This window comes from Lasioglossum baleicum, chromosome 8 (assembly GCF_051020765.1).
Source record: "Lasioglossum baleicum chromosome 8, iyLasBale1, whole genome shotgun sequence".
Lineage (NCBI taxonomy): Eukaryota > Metazoa > Arthropoda > Insecta > Hymenoptera > Halictidae > Lasioglossum > Lasioglossum baleicum.
In genome coordinates this window covers 1,022,839-1,050,080 of record NC_134936.1, presented here as the reverse complement: position 1 = coordinate 1,050,080, position 27,242 = coordinate 1,022,839, and the positions used below count along the sequence as shown (strand labels likewise).

Sequence of the window (27,242 nt, the reverse complement as noted above, 5' to 3'; positions counted from 1 at the left end):
CCGGCGTTTCATCCCGAACTTTGCGGAGCTTATGGAACCGCTGACACAGCTCACCAGAAAAAACGCGAAGTGGAAATGGACAGAAATAGAGGAAAACGCCTTCCAGAAAATGAAGGACAAACTCATCGCCGCACCGATATTGGCTTGCCCGAACTTCAACGAGCCGTTCACCCTGCAAACAGATGCCAGCGATCATGGGCTCGGAATCGTCCTCACACAGGGACCAGACGACAACGAGAGGGTTATCGCCTACGCCAGCCATACGCTGAGCGCAACCGAGCGCAATTACAGCGCCACGGAAAAGGAATGCCTCGCCGTAGTCTGGGGCATCCGGAAAATGAAGCCATACCTGGAAGGCTACCACTTCACGGTGGTCACAGACCACCAGGCACTAAGATGGCTCCGCCAGATTGAGAACCCGACCGGCCGACTCGCCCGATGGGCCCTGGAATTGCAACAGTTTGACTTCACCGTCAAATACCGACCTGGGAAACTAAACCATGTAGCAGACACGTTGTCCAGAATCGAACCTGCACCGGGCGTAAGCCTGGTACGGCCAAAACAACGCACCGACACATGGTACGAGAAAAAAATAGCCGCCGTCCGAGAGAACCCCGCATCAGAACCGGAATACCGGATCCATGACGGAAAATTGCAACGCCACATATTGCACCAGCTCGACTACAACGAGCCCGAACCCGGATCCTCATGGAAACTATGCGTACCCATAAACGAACGGGAAACGCTCCTCCAGCAATACCACGACGACCCCACGGCCGGGCACCTAGGAGTGGCAAAAACAATCGTCCGGCTCGCACAGAGATTCTATTGGCCGGGCATGTTTCGGGAAACCGCCCGATACGTACGAGGATGTACGAACTGCCAGCAGTACAAATCACCCCCGCTAGCACCACCGGGGCAGCTACACGCCAACCCAGGGACACAACCGTGGCACACGGTTTCAGTAGACCTCGTCGGCCCACTACCACGATCCCGTCGGGGACACATATGGTTACTGGTGGCGCTGGATCGCTTTACCAAATGGGTGGAACTAACACCCCTACGAAAGGCAACCAGTAGCGCCGTGGCCGCCGCTATCCAAAAAGATATCATACTACGACACGGCGCCCCGCAGACGATAATCTCCGACAACGGACGAAGCAAATACACCCGAACCGGTCCCCTCCACCATAAATGTCCCGACCACGCCCGATTCCCCCGAACCCCGCCGCCGCGGACGGCCCAGAAAAAATCCTACAATTTCTTATGCCCACAGGAAAATGGACAAAGACTTCTACGAAGGACTCGTAGGATTGTTTAGCGACACCGAGGAGGACGGGCTGCAGACGCCCCCCCCGCCGGAGACGCCAAGGCCCAACATAGAGCCACAGGCGACCGAGGCCAAAGCAACGCCCGACACCCCACCACCAGAGCCAACCACAGAGGCCCAAACAGACCAGGTCCACCAGGCCGAACCAGCTCCCGACACACCACCACCAACACCTACCGCCACCACCGCTGCAGCAACAGTCGACACACCGTTAAGGGACCAGCCAACACCCCCAAAGACGCCAGAGGAAGAAGCGGCCCAGGCATGGGAGGAGATAACAAGCCGCAAAGCAACGCGGCCACGGCGAGTCACCACAACCAGGCGACAAACCGGGGCTGACAGCAGCACACCCCGAAACAAACCCACCATCCGGTCGATCAAAACAATCCGACCAGTCAGCTGGCTAAAATATGGTGCAGAGAGACCAAACCTCCCCACCCCAAACGAAGCGGTAGGACCCACGGCCATTTCAGAGCACCGCCGGATGGCAGGCCACGACCACGAAGGGGGCATGCCAGGGAACCTCCCAGAAAAGCCGAACTGGTGGCCAGACGGGTTTACCCTGCCACCAAGACAGCAACACCGGCAAGCAGAGAAAAGGAGAGGGCAAGCACTGACCCCACACCTCCGAGGGCCCTCACCTGCCAGCCGACCACGAATATCAGTCCAAATACCCGTGGCCATATGGAAAAGCCTACAGGCGCTGCAAATTAGACCAGCCCAAGGACCGCCAAGACCCACACCACAGCCATTAACAATAGACCTAACAGAAACAGACGACCAGGACGAACAAGAGACCATAGAAAACCCGACCGCAACCACCCTACCACCCATACCATATAACGGGGCATATAAATCCGACGCAACGAAATGGTTCACATTGCCGACGGGCCAAAAAGTAGAAGTACCGCACCGATTCATCGTGAACCGAGAGTTTTGGGTAAATACCAGCTCAGAACGATGGGTCCTGTTATTTACACGGCAAGGGACCCTAAGACGATGCCGACAACGCCCTAACCCAGCCGCCAACGGACAGCCGCAGCACCAACCAGCAGCAGTAGGAATGAAAATATAACATGTATAAACAAACCAACATGTACAAATAAAACAGATATTTTTGTACCAATCTACTGCTTTAATAAAGAGTCGCGCTAGCTCGCTCACTCGAAGAAAGAGGGGGGTGTAACAAACCTGCACTAGGCAAGCTTGTTACGAACGGCTGATCCCCGAAAGAACCCGAGGTACCCCGAGATCCACCGATCCACACCGGTATAAACAACACTTCCCCGAAACTCCTTGATCAAAGTGTCATCCACCAAAAACCCAAATATACACAAAAACCAGTAGAAAAACCATAGAACACACCTTACCTCACCACCAACCCTCACCTCCAAACAGTACATTTTGGGGAGTATAAAAGGCCTCCGAAATAGGCCAAATCATCGCAGTCCTGCTTAGGCGACCTAAGCATTTACCGCGCACCAGGTACCCGATCCTCCGACGACGACGTCGCAGCCAGTCCACCGTAAAATACTGCTCCTTCAACGAGACGTTGAAACCAGCCCGCCGGAATCTCCAGTTCCTGCACACCACGTAAGACATCGTTCCCTCGACGAAGACGTCGATCACGATATCGAGGATCCCCTGTAAAACCACTCCTGCGACGAAGACGTCGACACCAGTACCGACTACCTCCAGTAGCACCGCTCCCTCGACGAAAACGTCGACCCCTGACACCCGCTCCTGTGACGAAGACGTCACCTCCAAGCACTCCGCACCCCTCTGTCACCGCTCCTGTGACGAGACGTCACCTCCTGCACCGAACCCCGTTCAAACACCGTTCCTGTGACGAGACGTCACTCCTCGCTCGTTCAAGCGCCGCTCCTGTGACGAGACGTCACCCCCGTACACCGAACCCCAGTCAAAACACCGCTCCTGTGACGAAGACGTCCCCCCCGTGCAACCACCGTTCAAAACACCGTTCCTGTGACGAGACGTCACCCCTTGCACCGAAACCCCGTTCAAACACCGTTCCTGTGACGAGACGTCACCCCCTTGCACCAAACTCCGTTCGAACACCGTTCCTGTGACGAGACGTCACCCCCTTGCACCGAACCCCCGTTCAAAACACCGTTCCTGTGACGAGACGTCACCCCCTTGCACCAAACTCCGTTCGAACACCGTTCCTGTGACGAGACGTCACCCCCTTACACCGAACCCCGGCCAAGCACCGTTTCCCGTGACGGGACGTCACCCCTGACACCGAACCCCGGTAACGCCGGTCCTACGAAACCCGCTACCTACCTCACCACGGCGATCCTGCGATCACCACCCAGTATCACCGAAATTACGAGGTGGCGAGCTAGCTTTATCACGAAACACCGTCTTGTTTATTTCGTACCATTTCACCACGTCTTCCCGCTCCGGCCCGCACTACGCGAACCCCGGCACGGCGAGCTATCCCCGCACTAAGAAAACTCCGGACGGAAAGAACCGAGCACGCGAGAAAGCGGCCCCGTTACACACTTCGTCTTTATTAGCTAACAGTAGGAACACGGGCTCCTTGGTCCTAGACCGTTTGCTTTCTCGATTCGCTCGGCGCGATACTCTGCTTGTCGTACGTGTGTTTTCGATTCGCGGTTCTAAACGCTTCTGTTCGACTTCGCTCTCTCACGAGCAACGGAGACTTCGCGACGCTCGCATTGTTTTTCTCCGCTGCTCGCGATCTTCTTGAGCGCTAACGGTCATCGCTAAGGTGTTTGAATTTAAACTCCTATACATGAAAGTAGCGCGTGGCGAGATCGAGCGTACCGACTCAGCCGGAACACCCACGTTTTAGAAATACCCCCACAAAGTCCGGACATCAACCCCATAGATTACTTATGGGCAGAAGTCGGTAGATAACTTAGTAAATATAATACTAATTCCAAGAAAGCATTATAAACCAAAATTTTTAAAGTTTGGTACAGTATAAAGAATGATATTACAATACTATATGAAAATTTGGTTGACAGCATGCAACGACGTTTGCAAACCGTAATAAGTGCTCACGGTGATCCGACAAAATATTAGAACACTGTAATTTGTTTACACTGTATACTGTTATTAACTTCCCGATTTTATAGGAAGTTATTGTAATGACCCCGAACATCGAAAATCGATTTTTTAGCAGATCTTCACGTTTCATGGTCATTGCAGTCATTTTAGACTATTTTCAGCAAAATCTTCGTGTGTGTGTGTGTGTGCGCGTGCGTGCGTGTGTGTGCGAGCGCGCGCGCGCGCGTGTGTGTGTGTGTGTGTGCATGCGTGCGTGCGTGCGTGCGTGCGCGCGCGCGCGTATGTCCGTGCGTATGGTAACAAATTTTTCGTTAACGTTTTCTGAAAAAGTAACAATGCGATGTAACTTATTGTTAGAGCTGATTAGATTTTGGTCCACTTTGGTCCAGTAGTTTTTTACTTTTTTTAGTTTTTTTCGAAAGAAGTTCATTCAACAATGCAATTTATACGAGACAACGGAAATTTTCCACCAAAGAAACAAACGTAATTACATAAAAATTTTTTTTTTTATTTATGCAACTAATGCTAATGTTTCCGCTAACAATAATCGAAAATTGTCCCAATGCAAGAGTGAGTTAATCATCTCTACTCCCGAGAATACATTTTCAAAGAATATCGATGAAAGTACAAAAACAATTTATATTACAATCTGTAAAAAAACAATCAGTTCAAAACGAATTATTAACTGAGATTAAATTGAAAATTAATATAAAATATATGATAATTATTAATAACATTGATGTTGAAAACAGATTGGTTAATGGAGCACACATGCGGAATATTAAAATTTATTACTTTTCAAGAAAATACTAAAATTCCGTCTATATTGTGGTTAGATTTTCAATTGGCCAGAGTAGGAGTGAAAGTAAGAACTCGTTATCGTGATTATATGAAAAATGCAAATATCCATCAAAATTTAACACCAATAATAAAAATATCGAATCATGTAAATATGTCGAGTGAGGAAAAATATCAAATCACCCGTAGTCAATTTCCAGTGGTTCCTGCTGAAGCGATTACGATTCATAAATGTCAGGGACAAACATACGAGAAAGTATGTCTGAATTTTAAAACATCAGAAAAACGAACTTTACAAATGTTGTATGTAGCACTGAGCAGAGTTTCAAAATTGAGTGGTTAATATATTTTGGGACAATTTAAATTAACAGTGTCGAGGAAAACCAAGATCAATACTGCAAACCCGGATAATGAGGAGTTGTATCGTTTGCGAAAAACTAATTAAGACAATTTATTTTGCAACATTAGTATGTTATAACAACGAACCAAGCGAGCAACGAGCCTATGATGTTGGTTTAATGCGACGCCATATAGCAAACATTTTGATAAGTAGAAAACTATTGAATTTCCCTGAAAACGTATAATCTTCTTAAAATGTACTAAAAATAATGATAATAATATACTGCAACTAACGAATCGGGAAGTTCTTTGTGTGGCTCTTGGGGAGTCACACACCAAATAAAAAACATTAATAGCTGCAGGCCCTACTAGCCATGCGTACCACTAACCCTCTCGCAAGAGCAGTCCTACCCGCGAGCGAGCAAAGCGAGCGAGCAAAAACAACCCTACTCGCGAGCGAGCGAAGCGAGCGGGCAACAATAACCCTCTAGTTTAGACTTTCGAATACTCTTGTGGCATTCATTTAGCCGATGTTACTGTTGGAGTGACATAAGAGTCACACATACTTAATGCGTTTGTTTGAGTATGGTCTGATGCGTGCGCAGCAGAAGCGGGCCGCTTCCCCGCGACTGTTTTGATTATGTTTTATTTCACGCGATTCTATTCTTTTTATATATTACCTTCTTCTGATGGCTCACTCGCCTTTCGTCCGTGCAGTGTGCAACATCACGACTCATACATTAAACTACACAATTTACGCGTGTCTTTTTATTTCGGAGTAACCCCAGTCCTCAACAGTTACAAAGAAATGTTTTATAAGTATTGTTTATATGTTACCAGAGAGACTTCAAATTTAACATGTATAATCATGATACTCATTATACGTTACCATAGAAATAAAAATGTTTTGTAATTCGCAACAGGACTCATATTTTTTCGTTCGAACACTTTCATCACTCACTGTAGCTATTGGAGGTACAGTTGAGTTGGAAAGTAAGTTAACGATTGGTGTATCCAGGCAAATTAATATGACATTAATTATTCTAATTATACTGCGGATCTTTCTGTAAAATGAAGATGTTTTTCTTTAATTGTTATAAACAGGAGCCAAATGCAAATATGTTCCTCCCTTTAAAAATTGTATAGAGTTGAATATAATATATCGACATCCTTCAATTTTTGTAATCACTTCACCGTTTTAAATTCATAGTGAATTTATAATGAAATCTGCAGTTTAATTATAATATGTATTTCACTGACGTATTTGTTTAGTTACTTATAACTTCTAAATAAAAACAATGATTTGATTTGGTACTAAGAAATATAAAAATACTTTAGTAAAACGTATACTGTCATTATTACCGATATACCATATTCATTTGACTGCATAGGCCAGTCGTTGACTTACTTTCTAACTCGACTGTATTTGATTAGACCCTTTTGGGTAAACAGATAGTGTCGAAGTACAAATGTTTGTTTCAGTTCAACTTTTATTATTATTTATTGTATAATACGCAAGACTTCTTAACAACTTACCTACCGGAAGCCTATTAATAGAATTTTCAATAATCGTGCTGTACCAAAAGGAAGCATAGAAATTTTCTTTTACTTTGCAATCTTAAATGAAACTATTAGATGACGTTATTGAGGTTGATTTGTTAGTTCACAATGAAAATTGCTGCTGCTATTGGAGGTTCCATTAAAAAATGTTTAGCCATGTACCATAGATTTTTCAAAATTATGCAATAATCACCGGTCGGTAATGTGTTAACAGTTTCGATAGTGAAATTTGAAAAAACATTTTAACATTTGAAAAATCACGAAATGTGACAACTTTTCCTACAGTTGCAATCAGTGTAAAAAGTATTCGTACAGCCTTTAAAAACGAATAACTTTAAAAATTGGACCAAGCAGCTTAAGAGCAAACAGCTTAACTCTTGTCGCTCGCAAATATGACATAGTATACGATGATTCATTATTAATTATAACATTTGGTTTTTATTTCCCGCGCAACATTATTAGAGAAAGGTATTAAACAAAATTAAGAAATATTTGTATTCGTGATTATTTATATCAATTATTACTAATGGCGGGACCACTGGACCTGACAACTGGAAGTTGTCGAAGCTAAAAGTTGTCTGATTTATAATGGAAGATAACGTAGGTACTCCGGAACGCTTGCCGAGACCGAAATAATTCAGTGAACTTTTAGCTTCGATAACTTCTTAACGAATAAGTTTAGGGCATAAGTATGTTAGTACTTTTATGTAAAGCACAACAAACTGCATCGATTGGTGCAGTCAAAAATGTAGGTTTCCATTTTTAAAAAAAGTGCAGTTGCATTTTTCTGATGCACCGATCCACAAAAGTGTATAAAATTAGTTGCGTAGTATGCACCGTCTGATGCCGTTCAACTTTTTCTTATAACATTTTCCTCTATTCCCGACCGTTTAGGAGGTACAGCCTGTTCCAGTTGCGTGGGACACCCTGTATAGGGAAACAATTGTTTGAATACATTAACCTTTAACTACCCGCGCCCTGAATTTTCACTTAAGTACTCGCGCGGTGTATTTTGTATACCATATCTATCTCTGTGTGATTAAGTACATATATAATTGTATTAGTACAAGAAAATACATTGTCTTGATGAATTATGATATTTATTGAGAAAATAACGATAAATGAATATAATAATTGTTAATAAAAAGAAAATCTGGTGACATTCTATTCACATTCGCTTTACTCGCTGCTCTGTTCGCCGATCTTGTACGAATCTCATGTAATAACGGTGGTCATATCACCGACGAGATATAGGAATAGACCTGACACCCAATGCATTTTGGTGTCCGTCGGTATTGGGTTCCTAGCACCCCATTTCCTATATCTCGTCTGTGCTAACACCCCGTTACCATTCAGTGTCAACACCTGTCAACACCTCTATACATAGAATTAGAGAGATGTATTATTCTTATTTCTAGGGGCACAATATTTATAGCCGGGTTAATAGCAAATTATGGATATAATTTAAAGAAAATTATTGCTATCACTGGCATTTTAAGGTGTCGGTACTTCAGATTCCTATGGACACCAAGTCCCATAAGGTGTCAGGTCTATTCCTATATCTCGTCTGTGGTCATATGTTGTTTACATACTGATCTCTCTTGAAACTGCCGCAGATGATAGTGGTTACTCGATTCTTCTTCCTACCGCAGATAAAACATCTCGCTTGTATCAAAATACCTGCTAAAGCTGGTGGCGATCCCTCTTCATTTCCTTCTTCTGTACGAATGAATACACGAAAATGGTATTTCAGAGTTTTTTAAATTGAAATATCTCCTGAACTACTAACTTTTCGACATACATAGGTTAGTACTTTTTATAACGAATGTCCAGCTGCATCGATTGATGTATTAAAAAATACCTCATTCCATTTAAAAATATGAAGGTGACCTTGAAATCTCATAAAAAAATTAAATGAAATAAAAATTTTGTTGGTATCTTATGAGCCCCATTTTACCATTCAACTTTGTCCTTCAGACATTTGACGTACCTTTAAAAACAACAAAGATATTCAAGGTGGTCAAGTTAGCTGGGACACCCTGTATACATTGGGCGTAGGTTACATGAAGCGGCAGTGGTGGGGGAAGTCGCACTGTGATGGGACAGCATTTTTTGAAATAATGGTGTACTTTTTACACCAGCGCGGATAGTTAAAGGTTAAACTTGAAAAATTGACTTTTAGCCACAAAAAGCGGGCTTCTTGGCCACTGTGCGTGCTTGGTAAATCAGATATTCGCCTTCATGCGAATGTCGCCCTAATGCGCCACGCGCAGTGCATACGGTACGGTACGCGCCTGAGGTTGGTCGATCCGTTGATCACACGGGCCGTATGGGGGGAGGGGAGGGGAGGGAGAGACGAGAGCCAGTGAGCGGAGCCCTCAAAAATTGGCCGAAACGAACATTTCTTTACGACCTCTGGTTTATATCCTCAAAAGATATAATCTTGTAAGTTCAATAGTAATTCTGAAAAAAATTCGTAAAAATCACTTGTTTTCGCTCTGTCCTCGAAGAATTATAAATATTCCGTTTTTTCGATTGTAACGAATTAATAGAAATTATTTTATGTTATCGGCGCATAGGTTCGATCCAAAATCAAGACAAAGCAATTTTGCAATTTAAAAGATTTTTCTCAACGTTTCGATACAAGTATGGATCATCTTCAAGAGAATTTTGCGTCTGAAAAATACTGAATATTGTACTGAGTGTTTCACAAGACCAATAGTAACCACAACATAATTTTTTTCACCGTACGTGCTATGTGTAAATTGTTTATAAGTGTATAAATTTGCAACTGAATTCCATGCTGTCACGAACTAAACTGAACAATGTGAACGTTAAGGTCCGTTTCACACTTGAGCGGACCGTCCGCGCTCCGCACGCGGACCGCGGAGCGCGGACGAGTCGATGCTGTTTTCACAGTCAAGCGGAGCGTCCGCAGTCCGCATGCAGCTTCAATCGATAGTATATAGTCTGTAATATTATTCACGTATGACAGAATTACTGCTTAATGTTGTTGCTGTTCATTATATAAATTTAAAAAAAATAGAAAAAAGAAATTCTAACGAACAGGCGATACTGGGTACATCCGCTTATTGCTAAGCGGAGTTTAAAAGGCGCGTTTGTCTCGTTATACGTAGATTTACGTCACAACGAAGACAAATTTTTTAATTATTTTCGTATGTTTATACGATCATTTGAAGAATTAATTGGAAAAATTGTGAAGAGTTGCAGAAGAGTTGGGCATTAATCGATTAAAATTTTAATCAAGATTGATTGATTAATGTGTACGATTAAAAAAGTAATCATTGAAAAATCGGAGAGTGATTCAATCGATTGATGAAGTTAATCGCCATACGGTCTATCCATAAATTGTAATAAGGAGGGAGATAGAGACAGAGAGCGAAGATGGAGAATTGACAGAAATATATCTCAACAAAAACTAAGTTTAATTTTTTTTCAGTATTCATGCAGCATACAGTTATTGTGTTTTATATATGAGAATTCCAAATACCTTCAAACTGGTGGGTTATTTCAACGAAAAAATGATTTCTTAATTTTGTTCACAAAAATAGATTTTTGCTAAATCCTGACTTCGTAGATAAATTTTGAGACCAGATTTGAATTCAACCTGAAAAAATCTACTGAAAATTATGTATAGCATGTTGTAACGTCCTAACGTCCGTCACCGGACTCGCTCCTTATATTTGCGTCACAAACAAACGCATAATTAATTAATATTAAAGTCTGACAAGATTTCATCTGACGTCATCACTTTGGAATGCGATCTCGTCAAGCCTCAATGATTTTGGAAATAACAATTTCAAGGCCTGCTCACTCAGGCATAAGATCTTATTGTTTCCCCCACTGATCCACTGCCTGCTCTCTCAACCACGAAATTCTTCCTATTATCTCCCCACCACAAACCCACCTGGCAACAGTCCTATAAAAGCCAGGACCGGAGAGCAGAAGCCCCCCTTTTTAGTCGCTCTTAGGCTCTTAGGCTCTTAGTCTCTTAGTCTCTTAGTCAGTCAGATACAAATTCATTAATTTATTTCGAGCACTTCAAAATCGTCAGTCAGTCGGTCGAGATTGTTTAATCTAGAGTCACGAACGTAGCACAGAATATCTATTCAATATTCGCGTAGCTTTTCTAATCTACGCTTACAACGTTCCGAATTCCATAAACCAGTTCTCATTGATGAACAAATCGGGACGCTATAAAGTATTTATAGTTAACACCCGTGATCTGAGAGAACGCCTCCGTTTACCAAATTCTCCTTACGATTCACGTACGGTTTTACAACAATCTACTCAAAAAGTGACGTGTGTGCGTGCGACAGGAACGAAGTGCGAGTGAAGTGAAAATCGCGTACCTACAAGAACCCGCTATCCTTTTCTCCCTCGAATTAGGCGGACTTGGTCCAGCCGTCCGAGCCAACGATCCAACCCGAATTAGGCGGACTTGGTCCAGCCGTTCGAGCCAACGATCCAACCCGAATTAGGCGGACTTGGTCCAGCCGTTCGGGCGCCCCCCTAAATCCCGAATCAAAACCTCTCTCGAGATCGAATATCAAAATACCGATAAAATTTCACTCGGACCGGGATCTGCGTGGTACTCTCCCACGTCACCGCGAGTCGCGAGCGAGAAATCGAAAGCGCGAATCCGAATCGTTCCCATTTTTCCTTCTAACGCCCGACCTCGGACGTTACATTGGTGACAGCAGCGGTGGGATTTCGAACTGCTCAACGGAGCACCCACAATTGCCACATCCTGCGTAATTTTCAACATACACGATGTCTCGAACGTCGAATCCAAGCAACCCTGCATCGGTACAGTCGGTTCTCAATGAGGCCACAGCGAGGGAGCTCGTTTTACTGGAACAACTCGAAACAATGGGGCGAAGACACCAAGAACTGCTCGACAAATACAACGCACATCAAGGACGTGAGCGAGTCCCTGTCGTAAAATCCGAACCCGCAGCAAACCTCACCGCGGTCGAAGGGTTGGCCGACAAATTAAAGAAACTGCAGGAAATGATCGAGAATCTGGGCAGCCCAGCAAACTCCCACACATCCGAGCGCAGTCCGACACCCGATCGTTCAAGGCCGCTGGACAGGATCGCGCACAGAATTGAGGCCCATTCATCCCGCGAATACGGACGAATTACGTTGAAGGACGCAGTGGAAACCGTCCCTCACTTCGATGGCGAGAATATCACCGTTTTTCAATTCGCACGAGCATGTAAGCGGGCTCGTGAAATGCTGCCTGCGAAAGCTGAGCCAAACCTGGCCAAACTGTTGCGTAATCGGTTGAAAGGACACGCAGCTCTGGCCGTCGAAGACCAAATACATCAATCGGTAGACGAATTGATCAACAGACTGAGATACGTCTTCTCACCTTCAAAAACTCCGAATCATTACCGAGGCGAATTGGCCAACATAATTAAAGAGCCCAAGGAACATATCCTCGACTACATTTCGAGAGTCAAGGATCTAAACTCCGCTATTATCGACGGCGAAAAGGAACGATACGGTACGCTGAGTAACAATCACGTCAACGACATCGACGACCTCACTCTGGAGTCCTTCCTGGACGGGCTACCCCCTACCATGAGGACTCGAATACGTCACGAGGGCTGTTACGGTTTAACCGAGACCTTCGACTCCGCCATCCAAATCACGAAAGAAATGGAGAGAGACAGCCGAAGATTTTCAACAGCCCCGCGATCGACGCCAACCACGTGCCAAATGTGCCTCCGACCGGGACATGAAGCCCGTGCCTGTCGCGACCACGGAATATCTCGCGGTCAAGGACCGTCCCGCGATTATGGATCGCCCCGTAACTACGGACCGCCCCGTGATTATGGATCGCCCCGCGACAGTGGACCGCCCCGCGGCCCCATGCACGACCTTCAAGGTCGACCAACTCGATGGCCAGATCCACCACGCCGCGTCGCCAACAACGACGCAACTAACACCCGACCATTCCAAGGCGCAGGAACGAAAATCTGTGCCTATTGCAAAGCGACGGGCCACTTAATTTCGGAGTGTAGGAAACGGGCCTACAATAATCAAAGGTTTCAGGGAAACGAGGATCGCCCACGAGAAACTACGAGCGCGTATCGTGGAGCACCAGCACAACAGACGCGCTCCGCCCTCCCGATAGTCACGAAACAAGAGAACCAGGACGAACACGAGCATGTGCAGTCCAATTGAAATCAGCTCTGGTCGTACCCGCAATAATGCTGCACTCCGCTGATCTCAAAGAAGCAACAGAAACCATGGTCGACACCGGATCAGAGATAAACATCATAAAGCGAGAAGCTTTGAGTAAACCCGAGCTGATTAACGCTCAAGGAAAAGTGAGCATCACGGGCATCACGAGCCATACCATCACCACTCTCGGCACGTTCGAAATTAATATATTCAATCACAAAGTGACGTTTCACGTCGTCGCCGACGACCTACCGATACCTCAAAAGGGCATCATTGGCTCCGAATTCTTCCGAAATCAATCCGTCGACATCGTCTACTCAGAAAATTGTCTCCGTTTCCATGGCACCACTATTCCATTTCTCAATCACAAACAAATTACGCTTCCGGCAAGATCCAAAACGGTCATTCCAGTACACATTCTAAATCCAAACCTTGACGAAGGCTACGTGCCGCGCCAAGATCTCGGCGAAGGGGTCCATTTGGGACACGCCATAATAAAATCGAAACAAGGGAAATCCTACCTCCCTGCAGTCAATACAACAAATCAAAATGTCATGCTGCGAGAACCTAACGTCGAACTCCAGGAGTTCGAGGAATTCAAGGAACCTCTACCGATTCCTTCTTCACAGATCTCTTCTATTCCTATTTCTTCTATTTCTATTTCGTCCACCACAGTACACCCACTCACTGAATCTTTACCAAATCCAGGTGTGCTGTGCGTGAAGTCTCAATCTTCTCCAGAGGCATGCGAACCAAATTCCAATTCTAATTCTACTAATTCTCGCATGTCGGAGCTCTATTCTAAAGAATCCAAGCCGATTCTATCTATCTGTGAAGAAAAATCCTCTGAGGATACGTCGAATCCCGTCTCATTATTCCCTGGCCATCTCACTCACCAAGATACTAAATCTCCAATATCATCCGATACAAACCCGTACGCCAATGACCGAACAACCGAGATCATGAAACATTTAAACACGGAACATTTAAATGCGGAGGAAGAAGCCAGCGTCAGAAACCTTGTGAAAGAATATAACGCCGTATTTCATCTACCCGAAAGTCAACTTGGATGCACCAACGCAATCACCCATCGGATAACAACGGCGGACGACCGACCAATAAACGTAAAACAATATCGCTTTCCGCCGATTCACAAAGAAGAAGTGAATAAGCAAGTCAACGAACTCCTCGACAACAATATCATAAGGCCATCGATATCACCATACAATTCCCCCATCTGGATAGTCCCCAAGAAACCGGGGCCGGACGGTCAAAAGAAATGGCGAATGGTAATCGATTACCGACTATTGAACGCCAAAACCATACCCGACGCCTATCCGCTACCCAACATTACGGATATATTAGACCAATTAGGCGGCGCTAAATATTTCTCTGTCTTCGACTTGGCGTCAGGATTCCACCAGATCCCGATGGACGAATCCGACATGCAGAAGACAGCATTTTCCACTCCTCATGGGCACTATGAGTTTAAACGAATGCCATTCGGCCTGAGAAACGCACCCGCCACCTTCCAACGATTGATGGACCATATCCTCTCCGGACTCCAAGGAATAGAGATGTTCATATACTTGGATGACATAGTCATATACGCAAGCTCCATCAGAGAACACGAAATCAAATTCAGGAAATTAGCCGAAAAACTGCTCGAGGCCAATCTCAAACTCCAACCGGGAAAATGCGAGTTTCTACGAAAAGAAGTGGCATACTTGGGACACATCATCACTGAGAATGGAGTTCGACCCGACCCGAAGAAAATCGAGGCAGTAGCACAGTTTCCCGTACCAAACAATCCCAAGAAAATCAAAGGATTCCTTGGACTCGTCGGATACTACAGGAAGTTCATACCGAACTTTTCGAAAATCTCGAAACCTCTCACCAACCTCTTAAAGAAGAAGAACAAGTTCTCCTGGGGCCCTAAAGAACAAGAATCGTTCGAATACCTACGACAACAACTGACCACGGAACCGATCCTGCAATTCCCCGATTTCAGTAAACAATTCCACGTCACAACAGATGCATCCAGCAATGCCATCGGGGGAGTGCTCAGCCAGACCGTCGAAAAAAAGGAATTGCCAATTTCTTACGCCTCAAGAACGTTAAATAACGCGGAGGAAAATTACTCGACGATTGAGAAAGAGCTCTTGGCCATCGTATACTGCGTGGGACACTTCAGGCCCTACCTGTATGGTAAACTCTTCACACTGTTCACCGACCACAAACCACTGGTATGGCTACACAGTGTAAAAGATCCAACGTCTCGTTTAGTCAGATGGAGACTAAAACTAGCAGAATACGACTATGAAATCCGCTATCAACCGGGGAAAACCAACTACATCGCAGATGCGTTGTCACGTATCACCCACGCAAAAATATTACCCATAAGGGCCCGATCAACCAGCAACAGCGATTCCGACGAAGACGTGCCCAATCCAAAGAGGCATAAATACACGCCTCCACGAGAATCGACAACACCATCGAACGAATCAACCAGTACTACGCCAGACACACTGACACCTGAAAGAGTGGGAAATGACGACGATTATACACCAACCCAATCTCCATCTACCGAGGCATCGACGTCTGCAAACGATTCACTGCCAGAAGAAGAAATATCGGATGAACATATACGCAGTACTTATACCGACACGGATTCGGTAACCAGTATTTCATCAGAAGAAGACGAACCGCCGATCACCACAACACCCGATAACGAATCCGGCTTCCGAATTATCGAGTCCAACGATCCCCTAACCCTGATCCACGACAACCATGTATTCTTCGTCACAACGAGAGGAGAACCCTGCGACGCAGGAGCAAAAAACCTTGACCAGGGTAATATCTTGCCACAAATGACGCAATTGACCCTCGGAAGAGCCAGAGTATTCGACAACAGAAATAGATTGCTGATAGCCCTAGCGCTACAAGAGAGAGTTCTCATGCAACCCGATCCATCCATCCTGGAAGAGTGCATCGCCTCCCTACAAGACGTCGTACGCGAAATGAATCTCCAAACAATCTGCATCGCAAAACAACTCACGCTCGGAACAGAACCCTGGAACCTGATATTGGCACTGTTGAACACGTACCTCTCAGAATTCAACATCACATTAACAATAACCTCGCAAACAGTCAGAATCCCCGAAGAAACCGAACGAGAACGCATCATCAGAGAAAACCATTGCTCTGCCATCGCCGGACACAAAGGGGTCAATAAAACATACAGTCGAGTACGTCATCAATACTACTGGAATCCAAGGACAAGTACGGTGTGTCCAGGGTCGCCTCCACCACGGCCAGAAATAGAAGTGGTGACCATCGACTAGGCCGTCCCAACTCCAATCTTCTCATATAACTATTTTCTTTTCTTTTCACTTCACCCTCCATAGCTGCAGTTTGCGCTATGTGAGCCCACATTCTCTTTTCTTTTCACTTCACCCTCCATAGCTGCAGTTTGCGCTATGTGAGCCCACATTCTCTTTTCTTTTCATTTCATCCTCCATAGCTGCAGTTTGCGCTATGTGAGCCTACATTCTCTTTTCTTTTCATTTCATCCTCCATAGCTGCAGTTTGCGCTATGTGAGCCTACATTTTCATTTCTTTTCTTTCTCCACAACTGCAGTTAGCAGTGTGTGAGTGCCATTTTAGTTCTTACTCCTTGCAATTTCTTGGTATTTTCCACTCCCTTCGCGGGAGTCTATCGCGTTCAGCGAACAAAAAAAAAAATCAAATTCGTTTGCTTTGCGAACGAATTCTCTTTTTTTCTCCGAGGGGTGACGTGTAACGTCCTAACGTCCGTCACCGGACTCGCTCCTTATATTTGCGTCACAAACAAACGCATAATTAATTAATATTAAAGTCTGACAAGATTTCATCTGACGTCATCACTTTGGAATGCGATCTCGTCAAGCCTCAATGATTTTGGAAATAACAATTTCAAGGCCTGCTCACTCAGGCATAAGATCTTATTGTTTCCCCCACTGATCCACTGCCTGCTCTCTCAACCACGAAATTCTTCCTATTATCTCCCCACCACAAACCCACCTGGCAACAGTCCTATAAAAGCCAGGACCGGAGAGCAGAAGCCCCCCTTTTTAGTCGCTCTTAGGCTCTTAGGCTCTTAGTCTCTTAGTCTCTTAGTCAGTCAGATACAAATTCATTAATTTATTTCGAGCACTTCAAAATCGTCAGTCAGTCGGTCGAGATTGTTTAATCTAGAGTCACGAACGTAGCACAGAATATCTATTCAATATTCGCGTAGCTTTTCTAATCTACGCTTACAACGTTCCGAATTCCATAAACCAGTTCTCATTGATGAACAAATCGGGACGCTATAAAGTATTTATAGTTAACACCCGTGATCTGAGAGAACGCCTCCGTTTACCAAATTCTCCTTACGATTCACGTACGGTTTTACAACAATCTACTCAAAAAGTGACGTGTGTGCGTGCGACAGGAACGAAGTGCGAGTGAAGTGAAAATCGCGTACCTACAAGAACCCGCTATCCTTTTCTCCCTCGAATTAGGCGGACTTGGTCCAGCCGTCCGAGCCAACGATCCAACCCGAATTAGGCGGACTTGGTCCAGCCGTTCGGGCGCCCCCCTAAATCCCGAATCAAAACCTCTCTCGAGATCGAATATCAAAATACCGATAAAATTTCACTCGGACCGGGATCTGCGTGGTACTCTCCCACGTCACCGCGAGTCGCGAGCGAGAAATCGAAAGCGCGAATCCGAATCGTTCCCATTTTTCCTTCTAACGCCCGACCTCGGACGTTACAAACGTCGGACGTGTCAAAAAAAAAATTTTCCGCGCGTGGTATTGGGTAAACCACAATTTTCTTGAAATTGTGCAAGTTTGACGAATTTTTTCAAGGTTAAAAAACGTTCGTACCATAATCTCTCTATTTTCCCATATTCTGCAATGTTTCAGCTTTAATTGAAAAAAAGTCATCGCTCTATCTCATTTCTATCAAAAGTTTTTTGATTTTGACACAGAATTATCGCTTGCCTGTGAAAGCCTACATTACATGGAACTCTGTGGCGCGGACGCGGAGGCACTGATGCCAAGGCTGTGGTACCAGTGATGCCAGAATCATGGGTCGTGGGTTTTTTCCCCTCCGCTCGTTCAGCCGACTCGACCCCCCACTATGACGCACTGTCGTCGCCACGTTGCTTCTACTGCGCACGCGCTACACACGAACGTATCTCTATCAGAGTATCTCGGCAGAGTAGACGACGGTGCGTGGCGACGACGGTGCGTCAGAGTGGGGGGTCGAGTCGGCTGAGCGAGCGGAGGGGAAAAAACCCACGACGCGCGATTCTGGCATCACTGTGTGGTACTGTGGTACTAAACCATACCCCCACCATAGCCTACTATTGCCCCTACGTTGTTTTCCAACGCGCCCGCGCACTACACTAACCAGCGTACCTCTACTGTATCCATAGAGGTACGCTGGTGAGTGTAGCGCGCGGGCGTGTTGGAAAGGATACGTAGGGGCAATAGTAGGCTATGGTGGGGGTATGGTTTAGTACCACAGTACCACAGCCTTGGCATCACTGCGCGGAGGAGCCGTGCGGACGCTCGCTCCGCGCGCGGACCGTCCGCTGTACTGTCAAAGCTCCCATAACATTGCAGGTAACTTGCTCCGCGCGCGGAGCGCGGACGGTCCGCTCAAGTGTGAAACGGGGCTAACACCGTGACCATACAACATACTTGTGAGAAGCTTCTTCTTTCTGTTACTTGACTGCAACAAACTAGCTTTACACGTATTTTTCTGCATCAATGTAAGCTATTTCCTACAATATAATTGTTTAGACTTCCAACTGTAATCATATATTAGAAGATTTAGTCGCATTTTTACATGTATCAGCTTTCCCGTACAAGCGCCGACTTCCCGCTCGCTCCCGTCGCTAGCCACCACAAGGGGACTCGGCCGCTGCGCCGTTACTGATCAAACCGAGCGTTCGCCAGCATACTTTATTTTTTTTGACACTGTTCCACCAAACAGACACTTTTGAAATTTTTTTACAAAATAGGTTAAAATCATAGCAATATTTTAGAATTTTTTGGTAGGTGTCAACCTAGGGGAAGATAGTGAAAAAAATTCCCAAAAAATTAATTAATTATTTTCAACTATAAATAATTAGCAAAAAATTCTGAAAAATATCTCAAATATAGAGTGTATCTATATCTTTTATTTTCCGTTTATCCCATGTCGATATCTTTTCTCGTTTTAGAGAAAATTGCATTTAAGTGCGGGGGAGTTTACCTCAATATCACCCCTATCGGTAGGGGTAGACATTTGAAATTTTACATAATGTTTTTTTAGACATAAAGCGACGTTTTAAGACAGAAATCAGGAAAATCGGAGCGGGGGCCGCTGGCCCATACTTATCCGGCTAGACCCTTTACGTATCTGCCAGACCAACTGGACTCGTAATACCAATTTGTTTTTAATTCATTACCGGCTCTAATTATATTAACGTCAATTAAGCTAAGGCTTGAGTTGGTCTTAACTTTATGAATGAACTGAATTCTATTGTGAAAACTGCTAAATGTGTCTAACATTATTTCAATTTGGTCAGGTTTACAATAGGTGACGATGTCATCAACGTTTCTTTTATAAAAAATTAATTCAAACGGTAGCTTCGATATGGAAACGTTTCCCAATTCCTCCATTACCAGATTAACGATGACCTCGGAGATAGGTGATCCCACTGCTGTGTCAAAAATTTGTTTATAATAAGTACCGTTGCAAACGAATACGTTGGCTTATAGTCTGCTTGAATAAATTCCTCCCTTTTGATCGTGGTATGCTCTTTGATTTCATCCCATCGGATGTGTAAAACGTGCAAGGCTAAATCTATTGGAACGTTTGTAAAAAATGTAGAATTATGTTCTGTAAAAAACTGTTGTCGATAGCCAGGTCCATACTTAGCCAATTGCTAAAAAATTATCCTTTTGCACAAAGGTTCGTAGATTAGTCGTGACTTTTCTTTTTAGAAACGCCGCGAAGAATGCGAAAGAAAAGCGAGACGAGGGGAGATGGATCCCCGGCTGGAATTCGCTTTCCAGCTTTTAATGGACGCTACGCAACTGTCGCGTCACGAAGTTATGGATCACGTCTTCGAGGGAGACATGCTCGACGCAATCAATCAACTGTTCCTACCGCACATGAGGTCAACCCTCGTCTGGTATTATCAAGAGGTGGAGGAAGTCGAAACACTACGGCTACCAGAAATAGTAATAATTTAATACAATCTTCGTAATTAACAGGGGAAATTCCTCTGATGCTACACACTGGTCAAAACAGGCTTACTAGCTATACAAAACAATTTCTATACGATTTTGTGTTGTGGAACTGAATGAAATTATTCAAGTAACCGTACATATATTTGAAAAAATACGGCTAAACTGTACCTTGGGGTAACCCTTTCCTTGCGTAACCAGAAATTTTTACCTTTCTGCTATAAAATTATGCCGTTTTCCTATGCTATCCAGTAGGTTTGGACGAGAAGATGTGAGAAATCCAAGTTTCGATCCTGGAGGACCAATGGTTCAGAAGTTATAAATACTTAAAGTTGAGCGATTTCCAGTGTTTTTAGCAGGTTAGGGTCGCCATGCTGTGCGTAGTGACCGACGCGCACCGCTTACCGAGCGGAGCCGCAAGGTGGCAGCACAAGCACGCGGTTGTAAGTTACTTGGCCTCTGATGATTAAGACACACCGCGCCTACACGCGGAGGTTCAGAAGGATTTAGAGCTCGTGGTTCTAATGGGCAGGAACACTGAATAAATACTCGGCTTGACGTCCACGATCGTCGTGCCTCGGCGGTCCAAACGAGAGAGAGCCATCATGGCGGACGGCTAGGCGCGCTCACCGCGTCGCCTAACCCCCACTCGACCGAAACAGGGGAGGGGGAATCCTCGATCCCCACAAACTCCCCCCCCCCCCGAGTGCAACGACACTTTATTAACAAATTATTGTATGTACAATATTTACAACGTCGTAGTGCAAAATTTGCACGCGCTCTGCACCAGAGCTGGGCGAATACTCCGCCGTTCATCTGACTCCAATTTTCGTCACCGGGATGCAACGCGTGTTACACAACACCCACAAGGGCAGCGATTAATACAATACGCGAATATACGTCCTACTCATGCGTTGCCGGTGCAAAAGTGACCCTTTTTCTCGCGTAAGTCCGTATCGAAACGCGCTTCCGGCCAGAAGGGTCGGAAGGACCAGGGGCACCCGGTGGCACGTCCCCCAGATGATCGGGAACAAAAATGCCGGTTTCACGAGATCCGTGGTGACCGTGCGCTGATCACCACTTACATCGATCTCGTACAAATGTTCTGTAATTCTCCTTACGATTTTGTGCGGACCGGTATACGGTCGCTCAAGCGATTTCTTCGCCGAATTGCGGAGAAAAACATGTGTACAATCTCGCAGTTCTTTGAACATGAACGCGCGCGCCCTACAATTATGTATTACAGGCACCGGGCGTCCTTTCCGCATAAACTTTTTAAACTCTTCTAAAAACACGTTCTTGTCGGGCATGTTATTGTCGGGAAGGAAAAAGACGCCCGGTAGACGCAACGTCGTTCCAAACAACATTTCAGCAGGGGCGACGCCGCCATGTCCGAACGCACGTGAGAACGCAATCCCATCAACACGATGGGGAGGACACGAGTCCACTCCTCGCGGGCGTGGCACATAATGGCCGCTTTAAGCACGCGGTGCCAACGCTCAATCATACCATTCGACTACGGATGGTAGGCGGTTGTCCTCACACGGTGACAACCAGTCAGCGCAGGAGTGCTGAGAACAGCCGGGACTCGAATTGAGCACTCTGATCGGTGGTTACGACTTTGGGGGCACCGACACAAGATATCCACGTTTCTAAAAACGCCCGAGCTACAGACATAGCTTCACAGTCTCTCATAGGTTGTGACGTTGCAACTTCTGCGACGTCCCTTCTCCGTCAATTCGCGTATGTTCGAGAGCGATAAAGGACCGGACCGCCCTCTAGCGGGACACGTTACCGAGACAGGATTCGAGAGCGCTCCTCTAAGAGATCCTGATATTATCGAGGACCTCCTAATGACATCTGTCGCGCGTGCCGAGAACGGCAAGTTTCAGGGCCGTATAGGGAACGCGCAGAAGGAACCACCGATCTTCCGAATTGTCACGGGAACGGAATAGCATCCCGCAGTCAGGAAGCGCCCGACGGAAAAGCAAATGGCCGATTTTGAGGAATGAGAGCTTGGTGCGAGGACACTCGGCAAACAAACCGGAGGCGCCGCCAGGACAGCAGCTTTCGAACATCTCGCGCGATACGGACCGACGAAAAACCCTGACGTCGTCTCGCCCCATCAAGGGAGAGCTGCCCCGGGGTCGGTGCCCTCGCAGCCAAGAAGAGGAAGCCCGTCCGCCGGTCAAGCGAGCGATAAGCTCCTTGACCAATTTCGTGATTGTCCGGGGCCCCAGGACGCGAAGAGCGTACGCTCCTGTGCCATAGAGTTCGCGCCGTGGAAACACGCCATAGGCAATTCGGAAAAGCGGACGAGTGGGGGGAGCCGAGTTCGATCCGCTAGGAGGCCGAAATTCGATGGATCACTGTCGCGCTGGCTATCGTCCGACGTACACGCCGCTTTTCAGAAATCGTGTAGCGAACAATTAGTAATTGCGCCGCGAAAGGTAAAGTGTCCTGTTGAGGGTTTCGTGCGCTTAGGACTCCGTCCAACCGAGCCCAGTCGTACAGCAAGCTCTATCGGGAGCCGTCCCATTAAGCCAAGAACCGAAAACGCCACGAGAAGCGGTAAGTCGTCTCCTCAGTGATCCATTCGGTATTTTCGTTGCGCGACGGCTCGACCTTCGTCACGAGAGGACGAACGCTTCCCGTTCCGTCCTCGATAATTCGCTCGCATTCCCCTCGGAATGCTTTGAGATTTCCGTGAATATTTCGTGAGAGTTTTCCTCTGTAAATTGCGAGCGAAAGAGTGTCCTACGAGGAGTCGCGTTTGTGAGAGTAATCTTTTCGGTATCTTCGTGTTTCTCGAATCCTGTGTCTCTCGTCGAACAACGTATTGTTTCCGTCGGCATTCGATCGCGTAATCGATAGCGTACGCGTCGGTGCGAATCACGTACGGAAGTCGTCGCGACAGTCTCGCAGTTCGCCGGTCATCTGCGCCTCGCGTTTCATGAGTTCGTTGTGAACGGAACGACGATAATTTCCAGCGATATCGTTTCGAGCGAAATCGGTAAGACAACCGCGCTGCGAACTACCATCTTCTCGCAATCTTGTATGAAGAGCGCGGGCTCTCGGGTCGCGGCCACGTGGCCGCCGCTTTTGTAACTTGTCGACTGCTAAAATAAATAGCTCGAGACAATATCGTATTCGAATTATTCGATTCCCTGTGAGATCCGTCCTGCCGAGAGGGCTGTCCTAGTCATCCCGTGTTCGAACCATCTTGCCTAGTCGCGACGTCATTTTCGATCCGTGTACCTCGAAGATTCGACTCTCGATCTCGGCTTCTCCGAGCCCGAGCCTTGTTCCGCGTTTCGTGTGGCATCCTTGCGGTGCCTGGCGCCCGAACCTTTAGTTTTTCGTGAGGAAATCGTCGAATCGTCGAATCTTCGAGTCTCGTTTGTCTCGGGCGGACCGCGTGTACTCGGCTTGCACGCGACCTGGTCTCAGCGCCTGCAAGGCCCGAAGTTAACCGGCTTTCGCGAGTCAAACCGCTCGTCGGAAAAAGGTTAACGTGACAAGGTACGGCTTCCACCCAACGGGTAAAACGATCTACCATCGTTAAGAGGTAGGAAAAACCTTCCGAAGTTGGCAGGGGACCAACTATGTCCAAATGGACGTGATCGAATCTGCCGTTCGGAGGAAATGTTCAGGACGGTGCTTATTGTGCCTAGACACCTTCGATTGTTGGCAGCTCAAACAGAGCTTGCACCAGCGAGCAACGTCCTTATGCATGTCCGGCCACACATAGCGTTGCTGGATAAGCCTATCAGAGGCTTTCGCTCCAGGATGAGCGAAATCATGAAATAGATTGAACACATCCCTGCGTAGATTGCCAGGAATATATGGGCGGATCGCCTCCCCAGAAATCTCGCAATAAATGGGAATGTGCTCAGGACCCCAGAGCAGCTTCTTTAATTTGAGCGGGTGATCTGAAGAAGCACAGATGAGTTTAAGTTGCTCATCAGCTGCTTGCCCCTCGGAGATGTCCTCGAGACTAGCCTCGAGTGGCATTCGAAGAGCATCTACCTGTGATAATGCATCGGCCACGACGTTGTCCGAACCCGGAATATACAAAATGCTCGTCGTAAACTGGGCGATGTATGATAACTGTCTCGCTTGACGAGGTGAAGCCTTTTCAGGACGCTGTAGGAACGCGTACATGAGCGGTTTATGGTCGGTGAGAACCGAAAACGGTCGACCTTTTACAGAGTCTCTGAAATGTTTGACTGCCTCAAAAACGGCCGTCAACTCCCTATCATAAGCGCTGTATCACATTTGCGCTGGGGAAAACTTCCGCGAAAAATACGCCAGAGGCTCCCAATGTGATTTGGAGCTCCTCTGCTCGAGAACAGCACCCATGGCGAAGTCGGAAGCATCAGTTACGACACTTACGACCCTAAGATCAGCACCCACACGCGGATGTACTAACAAAGTCGCCTTTGAGAGTGCTTCTTTGATTTTGGCAAATGCCTCGCGAGAACGACTTGTCCATATAATTTCCCTCGTGTCATTCTTCTTAGATTCATGAAGAAATTCGTTCAGGGGCGCTTGAAGATGCGCCGCACGAGGTATATTTCTACGGTAAAAATTTACCATGCCGAGGAATCGGCGAAGGTCAACGACCCGCTTAGGCTCTGGGAAATTTTTAATGGCTTCGACTTTCGAAGCTAGCGGTTTGATGCCGCTTGAATTGATGGTGTGCCCGAGGAATTCAATTTCGGACACCCCGAAAACACACTTGCTCGGGTTCACACGCAAATGGTGCTCATTGAGCCGCTGAAAAACTATACTGAGGTGTTCAGCGTACTCTTCTTCCGAGCTTGAGGCCACCAGGATGTCGTCGATATATACGAAGACGAAATCTAAGTCACCTAATACCCTATTAAGGAACCTCTGGAACGACTGGTTAGCGTTCTTCAGACCGAAGGTCATGAAGAGAAATTCAAACAACCCAAAGGGCGTTGTCACAGCCGTTTTTTCCACATCTTCCGGGGCCATCGGGACCTGGTTGTAGGCCTTTAAAAGATCGAGAGACGAAAATATCGTCTTCCCATGAAGATTAACAGAAAAATCGTATATGTGGGGGGTCGGATATTTATCCGGAATGGTCCTATTATTTAAACCGCTGTAGTCTCCCGATATTCTCCATGTGCCATCCTTTTTTAAGACCATATGGATGGGACTCGCCCATGGGCTAGAAGAAGGACGACAAATACCCGCCTCAACAAGCGCTTTGAATTCGTGCTTGGCGGCTTTTAATTTTTCAGGATTGAGGCGACGAGGCCTCTCAGACACTGGAGGACCAGTGGTTAGTTATGATGAAACACGTCTGCAGATTTTGTTGGCGCTATCGAGGACGCGCCGAACACATCGGGAAATTCCGCGATGATCTTCGCGAACCGCGAAGAGGGTAGAATCGAGCCTATACAACCGCTCGCTGCAGAATGCGGCGTGGTAACCACAAACACGTTTGTGTTTGAATCGATCAATCGATTCGACCTAAGGTCGACTAGCAGACCATAGTGTTTCAATAAATCCGCCCCTATAATTGGGCGTGGCACCGCGGCTATACAAAAATTCCAATTTATCGGACGCCGCAAACCTAAGTCTAAGGTGCGAAACGATTCGCCAAACGTATCTATGGTGGTGTCGTTGGCTGCGACAAGTTTGAACCCAGTCGGTTTACCCCGATAGCTGGATTCGCCGGAACCAGCGATATGTCCGCACCAGTGTCAATTAGGAACGACGTTCCTGAGGTACGGTCACGAATATGGAGACGGGAAGACACGCGAGAACCTCCAGCGCCCGTCTCAGCCACGGAAGGATCAATTAGTTTCCCGACTTGAATGTTGCAAACTTGTCGCACCATTCCTTACACCACTTGGGATTATCAGGGAACTTCTTATATGCATAGCACAATCTAGGTCCACTCGCCATATCGCGAGACCTATCTCTTGATGTAGAACGCGCTCGTCTTCTGGGGCCCGCTGAACGGTCGCGATTTCGCAATACTCTATTAATGTCCGTACGCATTTTGGCCATTTCAGCAGCCAACCCCTTGACCGCGCTCTCAAGAGACTCTGTCGACGGCGCACGACGTTCAACCGCGGCTGTGCATTGGCCAGAAGGACCTGACGACTCTGCAATTTTATCCGCGACGCTCGCTAACATATCAAGGTTATCTAAACCTGTCGACGCGAGGATGGCCCGATGGCCCGCCGGGAGGTGTTCTAAGAACACACTACGTATGACCGCGTCGTCGCATTTGCCGTCATTTAGATTTCGGAGACGGTTTAAAACAAGAGAGGGTTTGCCGTCCGAAAGAACCTCTCCCTTTAATAATTTTCGCAGATTCGCTTCAGGAGACGGACCGAACGTCGATATGATCCGCTGCTTGATTCGATCGTAAATATCTGCCGGACGCGGGGTAATCAAAATCAAATCCCGCACCGCTGCGGCCACATCATAATCGATGACCGCTAAAACCGCATCAGCTTTAGTAAACTGAGAGGTTATATTTGCCGTACGCACTGTCCCTTCGGCCTGCATGAACGACAGAACCGGATCGGCGCGATAAAATGGCGGAATTTTCGGAACCCGATAACTGTCCACGCGGGTTGTTACATCCGCGCTACTACCCGTACTGGTATTTGCGACCGTCATCGCGTC

General features: G+C 46.5%; 1 protein-coding gene across 1 annotated transcript in view; it reads left to right on the top strand.

Moving 5' to 3' along the window:
• Positions 1 to 27,242, top strand: part of LOC143211246 (dynein axonemal heavy chain 5-like) — a 181,294-nt gene that overhangs the window by 127,544 nt on the left and 26,508 nt on the right. The window contains exon 3 of the mRNA XM_076428730.1: positions 20,325 to 20,564. Within this exon, the coding sequence (XP_076284845.1) occupies positions 20,325 to 20,564 (240 nt within the window). The remainder of the gene's footprint in view (positions 1 to 20,324; positions 20,565 to 27,242) is intronic.